This window comes from Prinia subflava, chromosome 10 (genome assembly GCF_021018805.1).
Source record: "Prinia subflava isolate CZ2003 ecotype Zambia chromosome 10, Cam_Psub_1.2, whole genome shotgun sequence".
NCBI classification, from domain to species: Eukaryota; Metazoa; Chordata; class Aves; order Passeriformes; family Cisticolidae; genus Prinia; species Prinia subflava.
Genome location: NC_086256.1, coordinates 30,298,835 through 30,324,783, shown reverse-complemented (window position 1 = coordinate 30,324,783; position 25,949 = coordinate 30,298,835). Strand labels below are relative to the sequence as shown.

The 25,949-nt window shown below is 52.2% G+C and overlaps 2 protein-coding genes across 7 annotated transcripts in view; both read right to left on the bottom strand.

Annotated features, from left to right (window-relative positions):
* TEDC1 (tubulin epsilon and delta complex 1) overlaps positions 1–10,872 on the bottom strand; it is a 90,856-nt gene extending 79,984 nt beyond the window's left edge. The window contains exons 1-3 of one of the 6 annotated variants that reach the window (XM_063406746.1): positions 10,697–10,872; positions 9,182–9,260; positions 3,695–3,897 (exon numbers count right to left, since the gene is read on the bottom strand). In XM_063406746.1, the coding sequence (XP_063262816.1) occupies positions 3,695–3,897; positions 9,182–9,260; positions 10,697–10,843 (429 nt within the window). In that variant the 5' untranslated portion in view covers positions 10,844–10,872. The other 5 variants (XM_063406747.1, XM_063406749.1, XM_063406750.1 and 2 more) reach the window with 5 other exon arrangements.
* A 7,213-nt stretch (positions 10,873–18,085) lies between these two features.
* CRIP1 (cysteine rich protein 1) lies at positions 18,086–22,030 on the bottom strand. The gene is made up of 5 exons (XM_063406744.1): positions 21,875–22,030; positions 19,100–19,194; positions 18,950–19,007; positions 18,781–18,828; positions 18,086–18,439 (listed from the first exon to the last, which is right to left on the bottom strand). The coding sequence occupies exons 1-4, from the start codon at positions 21,912–21,914 to the stop codon at positions 18,788–18,790; spliced, it is 234 nt and encodes a 77-aa protein (XP_063262814.1). The 5' UTR covers positions 21,915–22,030; the 3' UTR covers positions 18,086–18,439; positions 18,781–18,787.
* Between the last annotated feature and the right edge of the window lie 3,919 nt (positions 22,031–25,949).

Here is a 25,949-nt window from a genome sequence, read left to right as displayed (position 1 = left end):
TCACAGGTTTGGAGAAAGCTGGGATGGTATCACTGAAATTTAAAAAGCGAAGTAAATACAAATTAGTCAAATACTGAATGTGCTAAAAAGGCAAGTTTATATCAATTATATGCTTCTCAGAGAGAATGAGAACTCGCCAGGTGTGCCTCGTAAGTTCAGTGAAGGAGACAGTTTCAGCTACAGGTTTTCAGCTGTGTCTTGTACACTAGGATTTGTTATGTGTGAATAGGAATCAATAAATGGCACTTGAGAATAACTGCCTGTACATGATCACCAAAGCAACAGAAGACATTGAGACAGCCATCACAGCAGAGCATATCTGAGATGGAAATCCACAAGGAGTGTCAAAAGCCTTTGAAAAAACCATGTCCATCAATTACTGGCCCAGTGCTTTAATGCAATTAACAGGCGAGAATTCCCAAGCAGACATTTCATACATTGATGTGAGCCTCCAACTCAGATTGTACTTAAGTCTTTATAGATCTAACAGAGTTCGTGATTACTTCTTCTAAAGAGTTGGCCCATGCAAGGTTTAAACTTTCACTTACTGCCTCTGGAGTCACCAACCTGCTGACAGATGAGCACAGTAAATTCAGAGAACCTGAACTGCTGCAGCCCAGCTCTAAAGTTTATCATGGATTATTGATCTCCTCCTTCCTGCCCCTCCTGCACAGCAACACAGTTTACTCCTTTAACTGTTTCCCCTTTCAGTTTACAAACTTCACATGCTAGAAGAGAGCACAGCTAGGCAAGGATCCTTCAGCCCTGCTCATTGGGGCAACCTGCCACAGGCACCAGGATCCTGGCTCAGGAGAGACTGCAGCACTGCCCTGCCAAAAAACAGGAGCTGGAAGTGTCCTGAAGGAATCTCTTACCTAACACACAAAGGCAGCCAACCCCCAGAACCGCCCCAAGCTACCAACCCATGCCTGTCCTTACCACTGCTACCTCACAGTGAGTTCTGACTACATTAGCACTACCTCCTACCATCTCTTTCATCATCTTTGAGTTTATAATTTCAGGAATCACTTAACTTTTGATTCTGAAGATGTAAGTGCATGTAAAAGCTTGTGGAAGTTTCTCCCAGCTCAGGATCAAAAGATTAAAAATTCCACACAGAGCTTGAGCTCCTTGTCCATCATGTGTCATGAATACCCTTGTACCTCTAAAAATCCTTTAGAGCTGATGGAAGTGTTCAATTTGCAGGGAAAGAAAACCATGTTGCTAAGGAACTGCACAGGAAAAAAAGGCCAGAGTGTGGTAGTCTGAAATGAAATTATTTAAATTAATTGGCCCTTTATATGTTGGTATTTGGCACATTATCAGTAATTCAGCAGGCTTTGTTTTAAACTTAGGCTGAAAGAATAGTCAGAACATGATTGCACACTTAATTTGGGGATTAGCTCTATTCTCTCTTCTCACACAACAGACCCTGTTCATCTTTGTGGACTTCAGACAAAATTTTAAAAGCAAACCAGATGAATTTCAGTTTGAACTAGAGCTATGCCTACAGTTATTGAGACTCCTTTCCTTTTAAATGAGGACAAAGGGTAAGGATTCTCTCCAAATTTATTTCCACTGGTAGACCGACAGATGTACTTTTCCAGCAAGTACTGGCTTTCACACTTCGCTCATTTGGGCAGAGATCTCAGCCATGCACATCCTCTTATTTCACCTTTTTCCTTCACTTTACTGAAATAGAAGAGAGTTAAGACTGCAGAGACTACACCTCTGGTGTGTTAACTTACAAGATGTCAGGTAGCAAAGTGACAACCTCACCTGGCTGATGAGCAGGCTTTGCCACATGGTTATCTCACAAAATAACAACAGCCAGCAAATAACAGTATCTAACAGCAACAAAACCTAACACTTTTATGAAACAACAGGCTTTCATGAGTGGTTTACAAGGAGCTGATTCACTGACCAAAGTGAGGTGTGTGACCCATCCATCTCCTCCTCACCCACCATTACCTCCTTCCATCCTTGCCAATTCCTAGATCATCATTTGGTTGGTTCCTAAAGGCTGAATTTATTGGTTTTGCAATGCCTAGCTGATCAAATAAAAGACTTCTCCCTCAAAATTCCATTTGTTTTAGGTTTGTTGTGATGGAGATTCACAAAATCCACCAGTTATGCTGTAACTACATTCTTCTTTTTTTTTTTTTCTTGCAAATATCTATTTTTATTGGAACATGAAAACTGCTGGATGAAAACTATACAAAAAATGTTTCCCTTAATACAATGAGCTTTACATACACAAGCTAACTCCAGCTTCCAGTCTATACAATTTTTTTCTGGTCTATTAAAAAAAAAATCAGACTCTTAAGCCTTTCCAAATACTGTTTTGGACAGTTACTGAGTAAAACATTTCATATGCATTCCATGCTTTTTAGAAACACAAGTACAGCAGGTGAGAACTGCAGTGAAAGACACACCAGTATGTGTGGCCATAAAAGATAACATTGTATTACCATAGTTCTTTCATCCCTTTTTGGGAAATGCAAAAATTAAAGCCTTCAGACAAAATAACAGGTGCTACCCCATTCCCTGAATTCATGTCACATTTCACTTGTCACTCTTTTGTAACAGAAATCAAGGACACAAAAAAAAAATACCCCTGCTACCACAGATGAAAAACAAGAAAAAGGTAAAAGAGAAGTTTAAAGTAAAAAGTTCTCCAGCACTGTTTTTTTTCTGAAATCTCAAGGCACTCTTCACATAAGTGGATGGCACTGCCACTCACAGCTCAGCCTCTTGTGCTCCTTCTTCTGTGCAGCAAATAATTGTAGTGCAGCAAGAGTGGTCCCTTTCCTCAAAATACTCGTAATGTTGTTATAGAGGATTCTTTCCTTTGAACTGTTTTCCATTTGTACAAGTGTCTTCCTTCTGAAGACACTGTTTTTATATTGCAGCTTTCCAAACTCACTTTCCTGCTCTGCTGTTCCCTTTAGGCTTTAGAAAACCAGGGAAAAAACATATATGGGTTCATGAAAGACCACAGATCTTAGACACTACAAGATTATCAGCAGGTAGGGTTTCCAACCTACAATGTCCTTTGCCAAAAAACTAAGAAATTCTGTGAGCCTGTCATTTTGAGGCAGACTGAGCAGTAATTAGTGTCTGACTAGATGATGGTTACTTCAGAACAGACTTTCTATGTACTAACAGCTTTTATTAATGGAAAAAACAACATACTCCACTGTGTTCTCAAAGAAGTTACAAAGTCATTAGTTACCTCAAGAGCAGGACCCACCATTTGAGACCTTGTTGTTTGCAAAAAGTATTATTTGCCTTACCCTTACCTGCTCTACCCAACAGTGCCAACACACCCAGCATTCACTGCTGTCTCCCTGCCCTGCAGAACTCATGGTTCAGTCTGGAGCTCAAAACCCAGAAGCAGAGAGATTGAGGAGATTCACTTACTTGGACTCCTCCACAGTGGTCTCACCTATACCGGAAACAGAAATCAGGGAATTCAGGCAGGGGTGGAGTTTGATGAACAGAAAGAACCCAGATGACCTGCACACAGAAAGCTTAGAGAAGGGAAAGAAAATTGATGCTGGCCTTTCTTCAAGCTGAAGTCACGTATCTGCCAAGGCACCACGACAGCACCCATCACACGCTGGTGCTAACACAGCTGCTCTTACAGGTGACTCGAGGACAGGACAGGGTGGAAGGACACAGCCATGCTCACCGTGCACACAGAGGCCTCATCCCCAGTCCGCAGTCTGTTCCGAGCCAGGAGCCGCTCCAGGAGGCGCAGCCTGTGCAGCAGCCAGGAGAAGGCCAGCAGCAGCTCCCGGCTGCCCGCGGAGCCGTCGGCGGGGAGCCGCTGCAGCTGGGGCCGGCCGTAGCCATGGTACCACAGCGCCGACTTCACAAACCTCACCTGGGCCCCTGAAAGAACACAACAACAACTGAGAGGGAGAACACACTGCAGCCAGGCACTCAGCCACTCTGCTCCAGAACTGCGGCCTCCGCTGAGGGCAGCACTTTAAATCCAGCCTCAGGAAGACAGTAGGACTTAGTCTTTATCAACAAGTGGTGAAGGACAGGAGGGAAAGGTTAAAAGCCTTCTTTATACTGCCCCATTCTGATTACAGGAACTACTGCTCAGGGGAAAGAAGAAATACAAAGTTCAGATCAAGACCAGTAGCTGCCTCTTGGAAATCAACAAAGGGAACTAGCCACCCCCACTACAATGGGACTCCAATTCACCTATTCATTTTTTATGAGTCACCAAGCATGCTATGAATTAGTAAACACCCTGAATCACTTCACTCCTTAACTAAACTGGAATTTAGAGATAGGAGTTTCACAGCCTGCTGCAAATCTCTGAGCACCAGAGAGCAGAGATAATGCAGCACAGTACATGGGCTATTAAATTCTCAGAAATGCTCTGATGCATATTCCTTCACACCAGCAAATGTTACCTGACAGCTACAAGACAAGCACTGCAGGACTGTAAAATACTGAGGAAACATAGAGAAAGATATTATTAAAAAATGTTCTGCCCAGTAAGTTTTGGCTCTGTACTAAGGCAAAAAGCAGAACAAAGAGCATAATTAGGAGGGCAATGAAAACAACACATACTGGCTAAGAAACAACAGTTGTACAAGGAAGACCTGCTCAAAAAGTTCCTGGAGTTCTCTGAGGGCAAACAAGAAGAAACTGATTAAGGAAGACTCAACTAATGCAAGACATTTAGACTTCCCACTGGGATTCAGCTTCCACAAAGGCACTGAGTGGAGGGAGAGGAAAAGCCCTTGAATCAATGACAAGTGCCCAGCAGACAAGAACCAGAGGGCAGGAACAAACAATAGTTTCATGTGAGGGCTCTGTGCTAAACAGCTGCTGTTCAACCAACTCAAAATGACACTTAGACAATGCGACAGTGACAGAAAACTTGGTACTGATGTGATATTAGTAGTAAAGAATGCAGGCAGATCATGAAGGACTGCAGAACCTTGAGCCCAAGCTTTAAAAAGTCAGATAAAAGTATTTTTAGAAAAAATGAAAAATTATGTGCACAAGGAAAGAAACGTTCCTAACATTACTGACTTACAACATAAGAGTGGGCCTGGAACTGCTCAGTGGGCTCAGGAACACAATCTCAGGTGATAAGGTTTTTAATGACAGTATCACAATTGGTTCTGACAGGCATCCAAAGGCAAACTCAGTGTGAGAAACCTAGCAAGGACACTAAACAGAACACAAATGCCCACTGTGACGGTTATTTCTTCTCTCCCATAAAGGCTACAGAAGACTGGGAAAGAAATAAAGAGAAAGGACAAGTACTATCACAAGTACAGAACAGCTGCATTGTAAGAAGCGATGAAGCAGGCCAAGAAGATGAGCAAGAATGGATATGACAAAACTCTTCAAAATCCTCAGTGCTGTGCAATGGGTGAAGAGTGGAGGACTTGTTTGCACAACACTCAACACAAGAACTGTGAGCCACCAAAGTTAGCAAGCATGTGAGTCAAAACACGATGAAAGAAATGCTCTTCACATATGTAGCAAAATTCTGAAATCGCTCACTGTGGGACACTATGGACTCTTAAGAGTCACTCAGGCTCAAGGAGGAACTGGATTTACAGAACAGCAGTTCATGGAAACTTATGAAACACAAACATATCCTCTCCAGATTGGAAAGTCTGAGATGTAAACTGCTAGAGGCTGAAGGAATATTCCCCCATGCCGTGAAAGCATCCTGCTAGATTTGCTCTTTTCTTTCTCTTGGGCATTCACTTTGACAGCTGTCACAGCTGGGTGGAGCTAGAGGAATCTACATTTCATGCAGTTTAGGGATTCTTACAAAGCAGAAGACCTTGATCACTCCATTGGCTCTTTCCACAGAACCTGTGAATGAAAAAAGCAGCTTCCCTTGCCCATGCCAGGGTGGCAGAAATGCCTATGGCTTGCTAAAAATCTTGCTGTAGATGTGCACCCCAATTCCTCAAGCACAAGAGGAGGATGGAGATATTACAGATTTATTTCGATCACTCATGAACATTCTTACATGAGCACGGTTTTCATGTCATCCTTTCCTTTTTTTTTTTTTTGTGTGCATTTGTCAAGAAAGATGCTGCTGTAACAGGCAAAGGCAGAAACACTCCAAAAGGAAGGATAATCAGTACATGCTTTCCTCCTTTTTAAAAGCAAATAAGCATCACATGCTGCCATCTGCAGTTCAAGGAGCTCCTCAAAAAATCACATATCAAAGTGGAGGAAAGGAGACCAGGTCAGGTGGTTGTTTTTTTCTTTTATCACCATTTCCCTGCTCTGATGTATCACTTAGGCCAGATCCACCAAGGCAATTTACCACCTGAGTTTCTGTGCTGTTCTGGTCCTTTCTCTCCCCCTCTTTCATGTCTCCCTCTGCAACACGCTGCCCTCACAGGAGAGGGTACAGCTGGTGTACCAGGCAGGAATTGGGAGGGAGCAGTCAGGGCATGGATCTGGAATTGGGGCTCAAAGAGCCTTCCTGTGACCTCCGAGAAGTCCCTTAGTTTTCCTAATCTCTGGAGTGCTCAAGTTAAAAGGCTAAAGTATAAATGGGAGCAAAGGTTATGTGAGTACTCAGGACCGAGATAGATTCTTCTGTAATGTGCAACCAAGAGGAAAAAACATCACTCAGATAGAAGATAACACCAGACACCTCTCTGACATCTTCTTATAGCATTAGGATTAGGAAATTTATGCGGAAAGACTTTCACAAGGCTTGCAACTAATCCCCTTTTCCACAGATATTATTTATAAAAGTATATTCAGCAAGTAAGACCAAGCTGGGGATGAACCTCAGGGTTCAGCCCACTTAAAACTATACTCAAAACTGTGCTCTTCCACTGTGAGTCCTGACAAAAATGATCAGTGATTTACAAGATGATATTCCAACAAGGGCTATGCACTAGCCTGGCAGGCTAAAATGGAAAGAAACTACAAACCAAGTACAAGCACAGAGACAGATAAATGATGCACTCAGACAAGAAACACCTGCATAGGTAGTGGTATTATAGGAAACTACTCCTTCAGAACAACATTTTCTGCTACATTTGTCAAACAAACAAGAATCTACTGCAGATCCAGACCTCTTTCCCATGCTATAAAAACTGAACAGCAATTCCAGAAAAGAAGTGTTTCCTCCAACTATCCAAATGCATATTGCACTGCTACCTGGTGTGGCTGACAGGTTGTTAACCAAGTTCATCAGCCCCTGTGAAGCACAAGCAGCACAAAACCATTAATCATGATTTCACCAGCAAGGTTACATCCAGAGCATTCATACAGCTCACTCTGACTCTCCACTGTCCAGTGACCCACTGTTGTGACATGTTTAAGGGGCTGGATTTTACAGTAAGTTTACACCAAAGTTTACAGTTAAGTGCTTTTCACTGTGTGAAAAAAAGATTCTCACAGAACAAGAAACCAGGAGCCAGCTGCAGAATTTTAGAACCACTGACTGGCAGGCTTCACTGGGGATTCTTGAACCAGCCAAAGATCAGTGTTTCCTTTTGAAAAATAAAGGATACAAGATCTGTGGAGAATGGCTTCTCTTTTCCAGAAAGCTGTTTCTGTGCACACAGCAACCCCTACACCAAAGGAGTCTTCACAGCCTTCCTCAGGGATCTGGCAAATGCTGCTACCCTTGTTTCAACCAAGGTAATTAAGAGGTTGTACAAAAAGGACAAGGAAAAGGAAAGCTTGATCTGTGGACTAAGGCACTAGACTTGGATTAGAGGAATCTCTTTCAATTCCCTATTGTGCAAAGGGATCCTACACAAACCTGAGAAAGTTATTTAGTGCCTATGCCCAAGGCTTATTTCATTTGCATTAAATACACAAGAGACCAGAGCTGGGGCAGAGAAGAAAAGCAGTAAAATATTGATTGTGTTCACAGCAGACAACTCATTCACTTGCCAAGCAAAAGTAATTAGTGTCATTTGAAAAACAGTACAGCTCTCTAGCCTAAATTTCAGCTTTAATCACCAAGTTGTGACTAAAAAGGTTTCTCAGAAACCAGCTGAGCAGTTCTCAGCAGAACCACACATTGCTACCTCACAATACACCAGTGGAGGCTGTGTTTGCTCTCTCTAGAGCCAGGAACCTGCCACATGCACTTGGAAATTCTGTCCCCAAATGCTACAGGCAATTAGCATGGGAGCAGCCAGGATCCAATAAGGTTGCTCATGTGCAGGACCACATCCATAATGCTGTGGGAGACAGTCAATAAACAGACCTGCCATACACAGCAGATTGTGGGTGAGTGGAAAAATAAAAACAGCCAAATGAAAAATAGCAATCCTGCGAGTAACAGGACTTCCTGCTGAGCCACCAGCAAAACTATGCTGGTTTTCCTCTGCATTCCACAACGCTTAACATTTCTTATTTCCATTTGCAGAGGCACCAGACTCACAGCTATTCAATGGCTTATACAGTGTTGTTTAGGGTGTTTTGCTTTCAAGGGCAAAAGTGAGTATTAAGTGGATTTGCTATGAGGAGACCTTGATTCACCACAATTCTCACACAGTGAAAAGGCTCTAGATAGACATGTTTCAAGAGAGAGGATGGGGAGTAGTGTTGTACTTGGAATAACATACATTTTAGAAGTAAATAGACTTCTATTTTGAGAAGCCAATCTAAATTCAACTCCTCTCTGGAGCAGTGGCCCTGTCCATAAAGACATTATTCACAGCTCCTCTTAAAATAATCACAGAGTCTATTTCTTGTTTTGTCTTGAACTTCAATCCAAAACACTACCTTTATGGTTCTTAGGTCACAATTACTGGCTCTGACACAGGACTGGATAGAAAAGTACCAACAGAATCATGAAAATGGGAATGGGAAAAGAAGGAACCAAAGGAAAATCAAATCTAATTCTGTCTTCGCAGATACTGAGAATGCATAACATCATTGCAGAGATTTACCTGCAATAAAATGTCACAGGGATGCAAGAGCCTGTGGAAACATCCCAGTTTCCAGGACAAAGCACGTCAAAGAGGAGCAAACCTGCCTCACAGCACATTTGCTTCTCAGTAAACCTGATGCCTAGTACCTTGGTGGCACAGGTGTTCAAAACAGAGCATTCATGACAGGGAGCAAGGAGCCAAAGGTGCTACAAAACCAGTCCCAGTCCTTCCCCACGACAGATGGAAACTGCAGTCAGCCAGAATGATGTTACCTATGGCATCAGACTCTGTCCACCTGCCCCCGTGGATCTGCTTCAGAAGCACATACAGCAACCTCCAGAAGTCCACGCTCTGCAAAAGAGAGGAGTGGAAGGGGAGATCAGGAGGAAAAAATATCTGCTATATTATTTAATCTTAATTAGGCAATTAAGCCCATACCTGAACGTCACACATGGAACAGCACACCTGCTGATTCAGCCCACACCATCTGATCAGGCAGATTCATGTGCTGGCTGCCTCATGAACACAGAATCTACAGAAAGGAGCACCCAGAAAGAAAAGGGCTAATGCTGGCCGTAGAGCAACACCCAGCACTTCTACTGTGAGACTCATGTGTAGAGGAGCACTCCAAAATCTCCTCTGATACAACCACATATGGCACAGCTCACCCGTAGTCAAACAAGCACTTGAACACACTGGTAAGATCTGACCATGACAGTGTCAGAAACTCACAAACAAGATGCACCACAGAATGAGCTGGAACTGGGAATCATTTCTTGGCTGCACAAGGACAGCATGCTGACAAACTCAAATAGTGATTCTTACGTCTGGAATTTCAGTCAACACTCGTAAAATACTTAAAATAGTCGAGGAAGGGAGGTACGCTGTGTGCCAGCTGGAGGCCTCGGAGAGAAAGCAGCAAGACCCAAGCTGGGGTACGGTAAAGGGCAGCAAACCTCAGGTGACACTGAGAAGGTGTCGCAGCCTAGGGTGATATACCAAGCCTTAACGACGGTAAGACAAAGCCCTTGAGAGAGCAGCGAGTTTGCTGAGAGGTCCGTAACACGGGTCAGCCGGGCACACACCGAGCTGGGCCCGCAGCGAGCTGGGGCCACACTGAACAGGGACCGCGCCAAACAGGGCCCACACCGAGCTGGGGCCACACCGAACAGGGACCACAGCGAAAAGAGACGGCACCGAGCTGGGACCGCACCGCAGCCCCGCACGCAGTGCCTGCCCAAGGCTCAGTGCCCGTCGCGCTGCCATCCAGACCCTGTCCCTGGACCCAGCCGCACTCGGGTGTCCCGGTGGTCCCCGCTGCCCTGTCCCTGTGCCCCGCAGCGTCTCCGGGCGGAGCGGCCGGCGCTCACCGCCTGCGGCCGGTCGAACCTGGCGCGACGCAGGGTGTCGGGGGCGGGCCGGGCGCGGGGCGGCAGAGCCCGACACAGCGCCCCGACGGCGGCGGGCAGCGCCGGGCCCGGCTCCCGGAGCTGCTCCCGGAGCTGCTCCCGCTGCCGCCCGCGCATCGCGCCGCTCCCGCCACTGCCGCACCAGCGGGAGTGCCCTTCCGGCCGCCCGCCCGCCCGCCGCAGCGCCCCCTGGCAGCAGGGAGGGGCTCTGCGGGCGCGCCAGCCCTGCCTGTCGTGATGTCCCTGCGTGTCCCTGCATCGCCCTGCATCTCCCTGGAAGTCCCTGCATCGCTCTACATCTCCCTGATGTCCCTGGATGTCCCTGGATCTCTCTGGATGTCCCTGCATCTCCCTGCCTATGTCCCTGCATCTCCCCACCTGTGTCCGTGGATGTCCCTGCATCTTCCCGCATTTCCCGGACCACCGATGGTCCTGCCGCTTATTCTGCCTGCGCATGGCTCGGGGCACAGAACGCTGCTGGCCTCCCCGGGGCAGTGACCCGCACATGTCACCTCCCTGAGCCATGGACGCGCCTCCTGCCCCGGCAAAAAACACCCGGGGAAGCCCTGCGAACTTCCCCCGCCCTTCCTGGTGGACAGAGCTGTTGCAAAACCCAGCTTCGGCTCTTGCGAAAACACAGCTCTGCTGCAGTCAGAACAGCTCCTCGGACGGTGGGAGAGCAGGGTTTGGCAGCAGCAGGTCTGCAGGTATTCCTGCGGGCCTCTTGCTGAGTGGGGCGTGATGCAGCCAGCTCGAGTCCCCAGCGTATAATCCCCAAAATGAAGCAATCCCAGGGATTAATCCTTGGGGGGCCGTGGGGGAGAAACGGAGCTGCTGTTTGGGAGAAGTCTGAGCTCCTGAGAGCAGTCCACCCGTGACCAGGATTTACAGAACCAAAACCTGGCATAGAGCTGGATTCCTGCTGTGGGTTTACAGAGGGAGCACAGCTGGTCTGTGCCAGGGACACAGATCTGCTCTGCCAGCTCTGCGGGGATCCTGCCTGTGCCTGGACATGAGACCTGCTGGCAGCCCCCACTGATGGTTTCTTGGCCAGTTCCCCACTTCATAGCCCATTTAATGTGCTCACTGTGGATCTAGCATGATGCCTTTACTTTTTTTCCACCAGTATCTGAACAACATGAAACAACATGTGAAATTCCTTCCAGCTACAGAACAGGCTCTTGCAGCCAAATGGCTGCTTGCAATGAGGAGGGAAATCACAGTGGTCCAAAGAGACCTCCAGCCAACCTGAACTGTGTTTGTACTCTGGTTACTCCTCTCCTGCCTCCCACTCCTGTGCTGGGGAGCGCAGCCCTTTCCAGTGCTGAGGGCTGCTTTAGAGCTCTCCCAGCCCTGTAGATCCTGGCGTCTGCTCCAGCCAGCCCTGAAAGGACCCCTGGGTGTGAGTTATCCAGGCATAAAGATTTCTAAAATATCTTCTCCAGCAGCTGTTGCCTCACCTCCTCCTTTCCTAATGGCCTGGAAAGCCTTTTCCTTATCCCTCGTCCAGTTCTAGCTCAGCAATCTGTATCCACTTCTTTGCTCTCCTTCCTAACAGGCTTGGCATTTCCACATGATTCCTTGCCTTTGGTTTCCAACAGCCCATAAAATTCTTTTTTACTGCCCAGAGCCTTATCAAACCGGGACAATCCTCTGCTGTCTTTGGCATCCTTCTTGGCTTTCCTTGCCTTGCTGCTATCGGGCGCTGTCTGGTCCCTCCATGACACATCGCTTGTCTATTTTCCCGTCCCTGCTGCAGTCTCCAGGCAGGAGGACCTTCAGCTGCAGCCAATTTCCTGTGTTTTCTTGACCACTCCATAAACCCAGCTCAAAGCTATCCCTGTCCCCACACACATTCCTCTGTCTAGGCCTTTCCTCCCCAGGGCAGCTGCCGAGACAAGGGCTCTCCTGCATCACCCAGTGCATGCAGAGTGAGTGGTTCTGTCCATTACCCCTCCTCTGAGCTCCTGTCCCCCAGCCAACACACCAACCCCTGGGCCAGCGAACATCACCACTCAGCAGCTGGGATTCTCACCCATCCCAGGCCACCGAGAGCCCCTGTGCCACCTCTCCCACTGGCCAACCCAGCCCCGTGGCACCCCAGCAGAGGCTGGCTGCCCTGCTGGCTGCATCCCCTGGTCCCTTGCCCCACAGCTCCCACAGCACGCAGCCCCGTGGGCACAGCTGGCACAGGACGCCTGGTGCTGTGAAGGGCTGGCATTGCGCCACAGGAGCTGGAGGCTAGGCAGATCATCCCAGGCACTCTGGGCGCTCGGTGCTGGCCTGCGAGGCCCCACTTATCTGCTCTGCCGGCTGCCTGGGCGGTGTTCCCAGGCTGGGATAAGCCCACGGGAAGGTGATGGATTCCTGCTGCAGAGATGGGCTGTGTGCTATGGGCAGATGAAGGAGGTGATGGTGTGACAGCCCCCAGCGTGCTGTCCCAGCAGGGATGGCGATGGCACCCCACTGGCAGCAGAGCCCCACTGCACCCAGGCCACTGTCAGTACCCCTCTCCCGAGCAATAGCATCCTGGCAGATGGGAACCAGCAATGGCTGGCTGACATCAGCACACAAGCCTGATGTCATGGTGGAGATTGGAAGCTTCCAGGACCCTCTCTATAGAAAGGAAGCAGGACAGAGCTGGCTTATCAGCTGGTCCCCTGGTTCCCAGCCACTGAAGCAGATTCGAGGCGAGCATGGCAGTGGTGACCACAATGGGAAGGGAAAGTCTGGGCACGTACTGAGTGGCCAGGGATGCTTTAGCTGGGAGAGGCCACTGGACTTTGCCCTCTCTGGGTTCCCGGGCCCGTGTGGTGCCATTTTCGGCACGATGTGTCAGCCGCAGTCATTTCCGTGGCAGTGACTCAGTGGGGCAAGGGTGCCTGTTTGCACCCGTGCCATGGCAACTCGCCACCACACACGGCCCTGCTGCGTGTGCAGGGTTGCCAGATATGATGACGGCAGCCCCGTCCCATTGCCTCATGCCGATTGTATGCGATAGCAGCCGTCCCTGCTCCTCCGGTGGCAGCACAGCTTCCTGATGTCACCGCAGCCCCGCTCTGCCAAGGGGAAGGTGTGAGCTTTCCTCCTGCAAAAACTGCTCCTTTGGTCTTCGGGGTTTTTTTCTTAATGCTTTTATCCCCGTGAAGGCGTGGGCAGGAGCCAGCCTGTCTGCTGGCCAGGCCCCCAAGCCAGGCATCAGCACTTCCCACGCCCCATCACCAGCTCGGGTGGCTGGAGTTCTGCACTTCTCTCCTTGCCCTCTCCTTTCCCTCTCCTTCCCACAGTGGGGTATCTGCTGAGCAGCTGTCAGAGCAGAGCACAGCTTCCCTCCCTGCCTCTGAGGGAGGCCTTGGGTGGCCTGAACGATTCACACCCTGAGCAGTCAGGCAGATTGCAACGCTTTCCACTGCAAACATTTCCAGCCTCTTCCCCAGCCCTCCTGGCCATTTTATACACACTTGCTCTTCCCTCACTGGGACATCAGGTTAGGCAGAGTGGGAAAAGGCATGACCTGACCATGATGGTGGCAGAAAGGAGCCAAGCAAGCACAGAGCTGTGAACACAGATTGCCAGCATAGGTGGGCTGCAGCAATGCTGGCATGACCCCACAAATGCTCTAGTGCAGGTTTTCCTGGTCAGCAGCAGCAGACCTGTGTGTGGGCTGTAGCGCCAAAATTCAAGGTCAGCTCCCAGTAGTTGGATGCTTAAGAAAGGTGTTGGTGTTTCGGGCCCTCTGATGCAGGGCTTTCCATATGATAAGTGAATTGGGAAGGATTAGAAAAGAGGTCTGAAGTCTCAGCAACTCTCCTCTCAGGAGTTTCGCCCTTTTTACTTTAATAGCCAAGTTCTTCTGCACAGAGGAAAACTCCCTCTGACCTCCTCCCCCAGGGTCTTTAACACAAGACTGACCAGAAGAAGGCAGAGGCTTCAGTGGGAAGTTCTTGCACCCTTCCCTCTTGAAAACTCTCCCTGTTTTGTTGAACATAGCACAAGAGGTGTCAAAGTAAAATTCAGCTCTAGGTGTCTGATGTCAACTTTCCTGCTTCCTCTCCTTGCTTTGGCAAGCCACCCAGAACCCTGCAAACATCCCCAGAGCTTTCTGCACCCAGCTGCTCTCCAGCACTGGATCACCAGCAGCAGGAAGGGGTGAGAGTAGAGCAGCCTGAGCCCCCCTCTCCTTGCTCTCTAGCTAGACCTCAGTTTCCAGTACCTCAGTTCATGGTCCCATTCGCTTCTCATTATGCCCCTGGTTGTCATACCCAGAGTCCCTCTGCCTTCAGTATCTTCAGTGTTTGCTGGAGGTGTTGTTCCCCATCAGGAACAAGGTTTGACCCCCACCCCCTTTTCAGCTCTGCAGAGCTGTTTCCGTTGCTGAGAGGGGGTTCCCCAAACCACTGCTTTGCAGAGCTGGACAGGAAGTCCCTTCTCCCCGTGCGATCTGGCAGAGCTCCTGCTGCCTGACATCAGCTGCACGGTCCCTCTTACCACACTGTCTGCATAAAGGCAGATTTCTGAGGTGTTAGGACATGGGCAGACACTTTTGTGGCCTAAAAGATATCAGAACTCTTTAAGCTTAATACAAATCAGCCTTAAAAACCCCTGAAGCTGTGGCGTGCTAGATACCACCCAGCTACATTCTGGCTTCATCCCCATGAGCTCTGCACAGCAAAGAGCAGGAATCCCCTGTAGCTACAGCCCCTGTGCCACTCTGCCCCAGCCAGAGGCTGCACAGATGAGACACAAAACCACCTCAAGGGAAGTGGCAGAAGCATCACATCACTGTCCCCATCAAGCACTGGCAGGAGAGGGTGAGTGACCCCGTTGGTGTCCCAGCAAGGTAGCATTGACCCGGGCACCCAGCATGTGTTAGTCCAGATGTGACCTGAAGGCTGCCAGAGCACAGCCCTGTCCAGAGGCCGAGCCTGCTGCCTTCCCAAAGGATGACCCTGAGGAGAACCCTGCTGAAGGGCTTCCACACTATCTCCCTTGCCAGCTGCAGGCACAGGGAAACATCTGTCTCCTGACAGATTAAAGTCTGTCGATCTGTGCCAAGAGAACACAGGGTGAGAGGACCCTCACTGACCACTCCTGCCTGCACTGTGCCCCATGGGTGAAGGGCCCCCCAGCCCCCTTTCTGCTCCCCTCTCCTTTTCTCTTCTGTACAGAATGTCACAAAGTCAGGATGGGGAGTAGCAGCAGTTAAGTTTCTAAACCCATCCTGTTTTCTGTCTTTGCCAAAATCTCTTCTGCTTCCCTACGCAGGGCGTTGGGGCTCGCCCACACCCAGCTGCCAGAGGAACTGTGATGTTGTTTGTTTTTGTGTCACAGTGATGAAATGTTTATAGCAACTATCACTCCACAACCCACGGACTGATCTCAGCCCAAGCTTAGAAAATAATGGCAGAGGAAGCACAGCCCCTTTCTTCAGGGTCACCAACGGTGGCGTTTCAGGTCACCAAAGCAGCAAAGTTTTCTGCTGGGCATCACCACACTGTAAATCACCCAACAGCTTTTGCTGTCCCAGACAGGCAGAAAGCTGGGGTTTGCCCTGAGCATCTTGCTCGCCCTGCTGCAGGAGCAGCACAGCCAGGGCAACACCGCACTGGGAGGAAAGAGACTGTCCCTGCCTGTCCCAAGCTCCCACCAAGGCTCAGAACCAAAAGCATCACAGATGGGAGGCACTGGAAACCACACTGCTGCCTGTCTGCAGTCACACTCCAGGCCACAGAGATTTACTGTTCAAATGGAGAAAAGATTGTGTCTGCTGACAGCCTACCTCCCTGGCGCACCAGCCGCTGTTGAGCCTCACTGAGCATCCAGGGGAGGCCTGGCTGGGGTGTGGATTTCCTATCCAAATGAGATACAGCTGTTTCTGCTTCCTCTCCAAAGACCAAAGCAAGTTTTTTTTTAAATTAATTTACCGTATATTTTCTTTGACCAAGGCTCCTTGCAGGTGTGACCTGGGCCTGAACTGCCCAGCCTCACAGCATCAAGGCTGGATCAGGCAGAGAGTGTGGCCTGTACATGCACAGCTCTTGGAGAGGAATATCCCAGCAGAAAGTTCTAAGCTTAAAAGCTATCTCAGTGGGAGTTCTTGCTGTGGGGCAAGCAGAAAAACAGGACTCTAAGAAGGAGATTTTGGCTATCAGTACCAAGGGGCTTGTCGCCAGCCCATGCCTGAGGGACCCCTGCTTTTTAATGCACACCTATATTCTCCTCTGCAGCACAGAGTGAGGCACCTGCAGGATCAGGCTTAGCTGCAGCTGCACAGGCCTGGCACAGCTCGGTTCCTACATCCCTGCAGGCATGCAGGACAGGGAGAGATCTCCCCAACCCCCACAGGTTCACTGCAAATCCATGGCCATGGACAGAAGCAAAAGGGAGCCCTGGGCAGCACACACAGCAGCACACAGCAAACAGCAGAACACACCAGAACACTGACTCCAGCCCCAGCTGAGGCCACTGCCAGTGAAAAGGGCTGGCATTTGAAGGGCTGGGCCACCCCAGCCTACCCCTGTGCAGCCGCTGCTTTTCCATACCTCTCACTGGTTCCTTCCTCATCCCTGCTGGCCTGGCTCCTTGTGCTTAGAATAAGCTGCTTCTGAAATTTTAGTGCAGGGCCCAGCTGGGAAGGACCCTGAGCCCAAAACACTGGTCCTTTTCCCAGCTGGACACACTTATGCAAATCCTATGATGACAAGGCTTGTGTTTGCCATTACTTAAATGCCCAAGGGAAAACACTATCTCAGAGGCACGGTGCAGGCTGCTGAGATTATATCACTAGTTTGTTTTGAAGCTCAGCTGGCAGGGGAAAGCCATGTCCCAGTGCCCCAGAGGCAGGCTGGCAGAGAGGGACAGGGTGTGGATGGCCAGGAGCCATGGGTCCATGGGTGCTGGCACGCGGGAGGCTGTTGGAACCCACGGGAGGCTGCTGGCAGAGGCAGCAGTGGGAGCAGGAGGTCCCTATGAGCCCTGGCTGGCTGGGAAGTCTAATGACAGCCAAGCAGCAATAGCCAGGGTTTGCCTTTGACACAGACGCCTGTGTTTGTTGTGCTATCGGGGTGGGAGGTGAGGCAGCGCCTTGCAGCATCAAGCAAGTTTTAATTGGAAGTTTTAAGATGCTTATCAGATCATGCTGCTCCTGACACCAAGGATTTTGACACCGGACATGTGTCTCTGACCCCTGAGGGTTTTGGCCAAGTCCCAGGAAGGTTGATGTGACAGTAAAATGCAGAGCAGCCTCTACGGAAATGCATGCATAAACTGTAGACAAAAATATCCCAGTGGGTGATGAGATATCTCTGAATATGTAAATGGAGTTATTCAGGTTAGGGAAAGACATGGTTAAGAAACCATTTTAGAAACATTCCTCAAGTTAACATCTTTGACATCTGTCAGTGCCTTTTTTCCAGCAGGATAAAAACATTGAAACATGAAAGAGCAAAGCTCTTATGAGCCAGCTCTTGCCTTCTAACACCACAGCTCTGCCATCCCTGCCGAGGGAGGCTGGCTCTGCCTCAGCAGCAGCCTCACACTTCCCTTGGCCTTTTCATGTGGTCACTCAGATCAAAAGCAGCAAATAGCAGGTTGTCCTGATGTGACAGTCAATCCCCTCCCAGCAAGACACCTCTCTGCCCCAGCTGAGGGCACGGGGGGCCATCACATTGTGTGGGGCTCAATCCAAAGGCCACAGGGGCATTAAGCAAGTGGCAAGCGCTTCACAAGTGAGTCCCGTGGGACTGCTGTTACAGAGAACACAGCTGCTACAGGAGGGAAGCATCTTTTCATTTATTAAAGACTGAGAATACAACTGTGGGCCCGGCCACGAGAGCTGGATGCCTGAAGCAGAGCTAGGTTTTGGCTGGAAGGGCGCGGTCTCCTCTCCAGGCAGCCTTCGGCAATATCAGCCGAATTTCCTACCCGGCAGGGCAACCCAACGTCCCCACCCTGGCAGCACTCCATCTGGAGCAGAGCCTCTCTCCACACCAGCCCAGCCTTGGTTACTTATTGCTTTGAACGTGCTAGTCTAGTACAGGGTGAATTAAAAACAAAAATGCATGTCTGTTGCGGAGTGTTTGTGCTGTCTTCAGGTTGTGCTGGGAACTCTGGACATCACACCTGGAGAGGGATGGAAGAGAGGAGTGTGTGAAATCAGGCTGGGCTGGGAGCTGAGATATCCCAGGGACAACAGTGCTCCAGGACAGATCCTGTTGCTGCCAACGGGCCACAAAGCCTTTGGCATCCACTGCCACAGCCAAGCAGGTGCTGACAGTGGGCTGGGGCTGGTGGACAGGGGCAGCTGGCACCCAGCTCCTGAGCCCTGCTGTAAGGCCTGGAAGTCACAGCCAGCCCAGAGAGATGCTGTGGCAGGCCTGCCTTCCCCACTGGCCCGAGGGAGGACAGCCCCAGCCCGCCTGTGGAGCCAGAGACAGGAGGGGAGCTCTGAGGGAAGCACCAACCTGAGGTTTATTTGAATGTGTGGCTCTCAGCTCCTCCCCGGCCAAAACCTGGAAGAGATGGAGCAGGGTCAGCACTGCCATGGGGTGGTGAGCACAGTGAGGGCTGGAGCTCGCCAAGAGACAGGAGCCCCGAGCCCTCCCACTCCCTCCAGGACCCACAGGCACCCACCTTTGGGCCCGAACAAGGCAGCGTAGCAGGGGTGATTGCAGTAGGGTTTGCCATCGTGCTGTAGGGAGAGAGAAAGAGCATCAGCCCCACCTCTGCTTGTCCCAGCTCTCAGTTGCAGGGGACAGGGACCTTCTGGGCAGCAAACCTCACCTCTGCATGGCCTCCAGACGTCAGGGTCTTGTTACACTTCTCACATCTCAAGCAGGGCCGGTGCCAGTCCTTCCCCAGAGAAGTCACCTTCTCGGCTGCCATGGAAAGGAGGTGGATTAGTTGAGGCACCCAACAGGCACAAGTAACTTTTGGCAGATTGGTTGCCTTGCCGTCAACCCTAGGGAGGACATTTTGGGGCATATTCTCAAGTCTGTCTGTCCAGGGCAGAGGGCACAGTGTTCAAACCCAAATGTTGGCTATGCACACACAATGCCGTGCACATCCAGGGACACGGATCTGCAGCAGCAGTGCCACACCCAGGGTGAGCATGGCTGCATCCATGTGGATGGACTGACTTCTACCCCATCTTCCAAAGACCTGAGGACCTCCCTCCTCCCAACTTCAGCCTGCAAGGAGATTCATTTCTCCCCAGTGAGCTGGAGCCCAAGAAATCACTACAGCTGGCAGGGGTGAAAGAGGATGCTGGCAAGGACTAGGAAGGCAGAGCCATTGCCACACCCTGCCAACACAAACCAGTCCTCTCCAGCCACAGCTCAGATTCTGCTGGCACCATGGCAAAGCAGAGCAGAGCTGGAGCCTGGTGGGGCTTCAGGCAGCCGTGGGAGGCACAACATCCTGGAGCCAGGACATGTTTACAGAGAGAGTGGGGAGCACAGGGTGCCTTTTAATTGGAGCACAGCAGGGGAGAAGGGTATTTTCTGCAGGCATGTGTGCTCTTCATATTGGCAGCCGGGCTCCTTGGAATATATTAAGTGATTAAACAGAGCTGTCCACAGGAATCGTGTCAGAGCCAGGTCTGAACACTGACCCCGTGCCTGCAAATGGGACCAAGCCAGTGTGGGTAATGCATGCCCTAGGGGCCCTAACTGCCTGAAGCAGCTCCTCACAGTTCAAATATGTCCACAACAGCCTATGCAAGGAGCAAGCTCGTGGCTGCAGAGGTGGGCGGGGGCAGTGCCCAAATGCTACAAGGCAGCCCTGCTGCCATTCCCAGTGGCACAAAGGGCCTCCTGTGCCTGCAGCCTGGCAGGAGCAACAGTGTTCTCCCCCTGGGTGCCCCTAGGAGCCTGAGCCTAGCCCAGGGCAGGACCCTTCTATCACAGGGTTTCTGGAAGGGGCACAGCCTTCCCACCTCTTGCACACGCATTTGCACCAGTGCTTGGGCAGGAGTTCTGCTAAGGCTCATTACAGCACTCAGGCAAAATTCCTGCAAACCCCATCCCTAGTCTTCTCAGCATCACCTCCTCCCCACCCATTACAGACATGATCTAGCCCTGAGGCACGCCCAAGCAGGACTGCCAGGCTCCCAAAGCCTCAGGGAGCTCCAGAGCCAGGCTTGCTCTGCCTCCTCTGCCAGCGGTCTGGATATCTGCAGGCACAGAAATCAGGCATCCAGCTTGGTCCTCCAACAGCTTTTGAACCCTCCTCAGCCTCTGCATCAACAGAGACATTTCGTAATGAGTGTAAGTGTGATAAGTGCAAGGTCAAACCCCTCCTTGGTCAAACGGTGCCGTCCCAGCCCCTCCACGGCCGCACCTGCGGGCACAGCAAACCCAGCTCACCCTGACCCCAGGGAAAGGCACGCACTGCCACCAGCACCTGGGTGGCTCCTGAATCAAGACACACAGGTAAATGAGGCACACCAGGACCTTGAGTCGCAGGAGGGAGCCACAAACTGTATTGTGCCAAAATCCCCATCCCAAAGCCTGGCTGGAAGCAGTCAGTTCAAGGCAAACAAGGTTCCCCAAGTGCAGGAACCACAGCCCCAGCAACCCTCTGGGCAACGCCCATGCCAGCCCCAGCACAGCTCCCCAGTGTGGGCATCACTAGCAGGCACAGCAAGCAGCCCCCGTGTTTGAGCCTCCAACTCCTTAGCTGAGCACAAATATTTGGGGCACAGGCACAAGCAGAGCAGAAATAAACCAGAGAACGATGTCGGTGATGGCACCTGGGTTCCAGATCCCTCATCTCGAGTAAATTAAAAAGCAGAGAGTGCTTCTAAGCTGCTCCCAGCAAACCCTCTTGAGTTTAGCTATGCCAGGCAAGTGGAGAGGTCTGGCAGAGGAACCTGCCTGTTCCAGAAGCTGATAGCAAAGTGAGAGGCTCAAACCCCACAAACACCCTCCAACAGGACAGCAGGTCTATGGCCCCAGAAGGGGCAGGAGCTTCAGGGCCCCTGTTTGGAGGGAAGACATCTGCAGGAAGCCCAGCAGCAGACACCAGCCCAAAAAGGCTCACACCTACCCTGCAACAGCGGCTTAAAAATAACACCCCAGAGGTGTCATCCTGCTGTGTTAAACCACACAGAACAAGGTGTGGGCGGTCCACTGACCCAGGCACTTGCCCCAGGGCAGGATTTGCCACTGGGAAGGTGCTTGCCTCACCTGCCCAGGCTTTCAGAGCAGCGAGCTGTACCAGCGGGGCCTTTGTGCTCCGAAGTGGCGCAGGGCTGCGGGCTGTGCTGGAAGGAAGTGGGGCTGGGCTCCCTTGCTGCTGTGGAAGCGCCCAGCGCAGCCCGCGCTCTGCAGCCAGGCGTCTCCTTGGGGGTGGGTCTGTAGGATCACCCACCGGGGCACCCCGGGGACCCACAGCGCAGGGCTGAGCAACTTTGGGATACCCCAGGGATTTGCAGAGAGGGACTGTGCAGTACGGGGGCCAGAAGCCGGGGTGTGCCCAGAGGGCGCCCAGCCCGGCATCGGTGCCCGCCAGGTCCCCCGAGGTGGGGGCGGCTGGGACAGGACAGGAAGCCCTTACCGAAGTAGACCTCCTTCTGGCAGCGGGGACACTTGGGCATGATGTCGGCTCGGCTGGGCTCGGGACTCCGCTCGCACCGGCTGTGGGATGCTCCAGCCGGCCCCGCCGAAGTCACTTCCCGCCCGCCCCGCCCCGCCCCGCCCAGCACCGCCCAGATGTGCGCTCCGCCCCGCCCAGATGTGCACCCCGCCCGCAGCTGGCCGAGACCGCCCGGGACACGGCCCTGCCAGGGCTGCCGAGACGGGGTCCTGCACCCCTTCCAGCCCTACACCTCCTGCACCCCTTTGCCCTGCAATCCCTCCACCTGCACGTCGTGCGCCCCTTGCAGTCCACAGCCCCACCGCCCTTGCGGCCCGGCCTCCGCTGCCCCCACACAGAGCCTTGTCCCCTCCGCAGCCCGGGCCCTGCTGTGCTGCGTGGGTGGCCGAGAGCCCGCTCAGCGCGGCAGCTGTGATTGGCATCTGTCAATTAACCACACTCCCAGATAAAGGCTGATGGGGTGCTGCCCACCCGGGCTCACCCCCTGCGAGAACAGGCACGTTTTTCTCCCAAGGTAGTGTAAAATTAAACCCTCAGGCAGGGCCTCCTGCCCATGGGGAATTTTGGGGTGCAGGATGAAGCAGGCGGGAGCTCCAGGACTGTAACCCTGCTCTTGCAGGACATTGGGAATGGCGTGGGCGCGGCACATGGCTCCGCTCACTGTGGAGAGCCAGCCCATCTGTGTCACTGACTTTGTCATTTTATTAGGAGGGAGGACTTGTTGTTCCTTTGTGCTTGGCTGTGAAGGAAATGAAAAGCCTATCCAAAGGTCTGTTTTGTATGAAACAATCCTCCCCAGGGCACGTTGCTGTGCTGGAAAGGTCATGAGGGCTTGTGAAACCCAGCGCCGGGACGCCTAGTGACTGCCTCCCGAAATGCGAGGCATCCCTCGCCGACACACACAGGGCCCTGCTGACACCGGATCCCACCCGTGGGTGCAGGAGGAGAAGCGGCAAGCTGTGCCCAGAGTCGAAGTTCATGTTCAGCTGGGACTGCTTCACCACCCAGCCTGGCTCCAGCAGCCTCCCTTCCCAGCACAATCCCCCTGCTGATGCTCCCTGCTGCTGCCAGTGGTCCCGGTGTTCCATCCCCCAGCTGGCGGCCCCCCTGCAGGCTGGGGAGCACCATCCTGGTGCAAGGGCAGTGCTGGGCTCAGCAGGGTGTGCAGCACCCACAGTGGCAGGATGTCACCGGGAGCAGCTCCCGGCTGGGGCGTGACTCATGCTGAGATGCTGAGACAGTGTCTTACAGTATGGGAGGGGAGGCAGACTGTCCTGCAAAGGCCACCACCCTGCCTCCTCCCCGTTCTTCCTGCCCTGAGGCACCAGTGCATGCAGGCACCCATATTTCAGCCACATCACATCCTCCTGTACCCTGACACAGCACTCGGTGAGCATCCAGCTGGGGTACCCAGGCCAGGACCCCTTCCCCACACCACAAGGAGTGCAGCTGGCACTGATGAAATATAGGGACAAGGCATGTCCTCTCCCCACTCTGGTGGCTCTGCTTCCTCTCCTACACAGTGCCAGGCTGCTTTGGGGCCACTGACTGGCCTGGACAGACACTTTCAGCTGCACTCCCTTTTAAGGCAGGTTCTGTGCAGCTGAAAACTGCCCTCCTGCAAGTCTCCTCCAGCTGGCCAGCCCTGTGCCCCGTCCCCATGCACCGCTTGGCCCAGCTCCTCCTGTGGCAGGAATGCTCCCACCCCAGCTGGGGCAGCAGGTGCCCCTGCACAGCACTGCACAGCGAGTGGCCTGCCTGAAGCAGAGCCTGGCTGTCCCTCTCTCCATGTCCCCAGGGGCTTTCTGGAGACTGGTCTGTTCACTAGGGACCAGGCCACTCTCACAAACAGGCACCACCATGCCACATGATGCTCTCTGCCAATGCTCCCTGCATGGGGTTGTGTGCCTGCTGGCCCCTTATGGTTCCTCCATGGTCCTGGCTGGCCCTGATGGGCTACCAGAACCCACAGAGCTATGCCCAGCCTGCTCCTGTCCCTCTGATCAGCAGGCATGCACAGGGCTGGGGCAATGCAGCAAAGCCACCTGGCAGAGGACCCCAGAAAGGAGGGAGGAAGGGCTACAGGTGCTCCCGGAGCACAGCAGCATCTCGGGAGCCCTTGGGATACAGCCTCTTGCCCATTTTACAGGGAGCGAGTCCATAAACACTTGGAATAGCGGTGTGCAAAATCCATCAGTGCTCTGCGATGGAGCAGTACACTGAGGCCTCACTGTGCTGGAGGGAGCTGGCTGGAAACACTGCAGCAAGCTGACATTTGGGGTCACTGCTCTTTCTGCTATCCAAGGTCCCCCCAGGACACAAAACCAAGCTGCAACTCTGTGGGAGCCTTCTTGGATTGGCAGTGAGCAGCAGCCAGCTCATCCCTCTTCACTGGGGTGCTGCCCATGATGCTGTGCCCACGCCATGCAGAGAAGGTCATCCAGTGGGCAGCTCCAGTGCTGGGCAGAAACAGCACCAGGGAGCAGCAGCAGAAGGGCAGGGGTGGTATTTTCAGCAAACCCAGGTCCCACCCAAAGCATCATTTCAAATCAAGGTTCATAACCTGACAGGGAAACAACCCAGCCATCGCCAACGGAGAGCAGCCTCTTCAGCAAAGCACAGCTTTATCTTATCTGCAGACCTTGTTCCAGCTAATTTAACCATTAGACTGAGCATGCCTCAGCTGTCAATGCCCTCTGATAGGAATCTGTGGGTGAGGCTCTATCCTGCAGCATCAGGCGCCAGCGCTCCCCGATGGCATGGCAACAGCCCTCGGAAAACCTGGGCTGTCTCATTTGTTTGTTTGGGTGCTGTTGTTATGGCCAGGGCTATCCCCTCCCTTGGCAAGAGCCAGCACCAGCTCCCCAGCTCCATCTGTGCCGCATTTTGAGCAAGTCCCTCCAGCCCCCAAGAGTTTGTTGGGCTCTTGGGGCAGAGTTGCGAGTCAAGAGCTCTCGGGTATGCCAGAGCTGCCCACCCAAGTATCTCCCTCAAGTGCCTTGGCCACTGGTGACTACTGCAGTAACAGCTGGGAAAGCCACTGGCATTTTTGCAGGCAGGGCGGTGACATAAGCCGATTTGGGCTTGTTTTGCTAACAGAGCAAGAAAAACCAGCTATTTCCATGTAGCAGACCAGCCCATCTGCCCGGGCAGCAGCTCCAGGCTCCCCCTCCTGCCTTGCTGGAGTGGGGTAGGGGCTTCCAGAATTCTCACAGCCCCCCAGCACTCTTGCACAGAGGGGAGAGGATGCACCAGTGAGGGCATGACCCGGGGGCCAGGGACACCCCGGTCCAGCATTGTCCCAAGCACTCTCACAGCTGCAAGTCCTGCAAAACCTCCTTCCCTGCCCGTGTTTCAGCCCACACTTGTGCAAGTCAAAGGCCCTCTCAGCCAAGACTATTTATCGTAAAATATGCTCTACACGACCTAGCGTGGAACTCTAATTTAACAGGAAAATTATAGGATGGCTTAAAACAAGCCTGGCAGAAGCTGGGGGGAGCTGCCAGGCTCGTGATCCCATCAAAGGGCCCATGGAGCTGCTCAGTGTGCCCTGCAACGGGGGCTGGCGGCTCTGCCCCCACTCCCCTCCATCACCTCCGGATTTGCACGTGGCTAATCCCATTACCAGACAGACAGGAAAACAACGGCACGAAAGCGGCTGTCAGGGCAAATTACACCCTAAGGAAAACCTCTGGGATGTGTCTTCATAAAGCTGACAGGCGACTGCTGGCCAGGAGTAATTGTGAGCAAGACAGAAGCAGGAAAGGCCTTCCTTCCAGGAGTGGGGGGCTTAGGGAAGGGGCTTGAAAAGGGGCACTCTGCAGGTTTGTGGCACATCCACTGCCACTGGTGCTGTAAAGCCCCAAATGGTCTGAGCCTGTGAAATATGCTCACTGCCACGCCAAAACCTGTGCTCAGTGCCCTTGGGGACACAGTGCAGAGCCGTCCTGCCGCGGGCACGGCAATCACATGTCTGCCTCCAGCTGGAGCTGTAAACGCTTCCAGGCAGGTTCAGGCAACTGGCTGCCCCCACAGC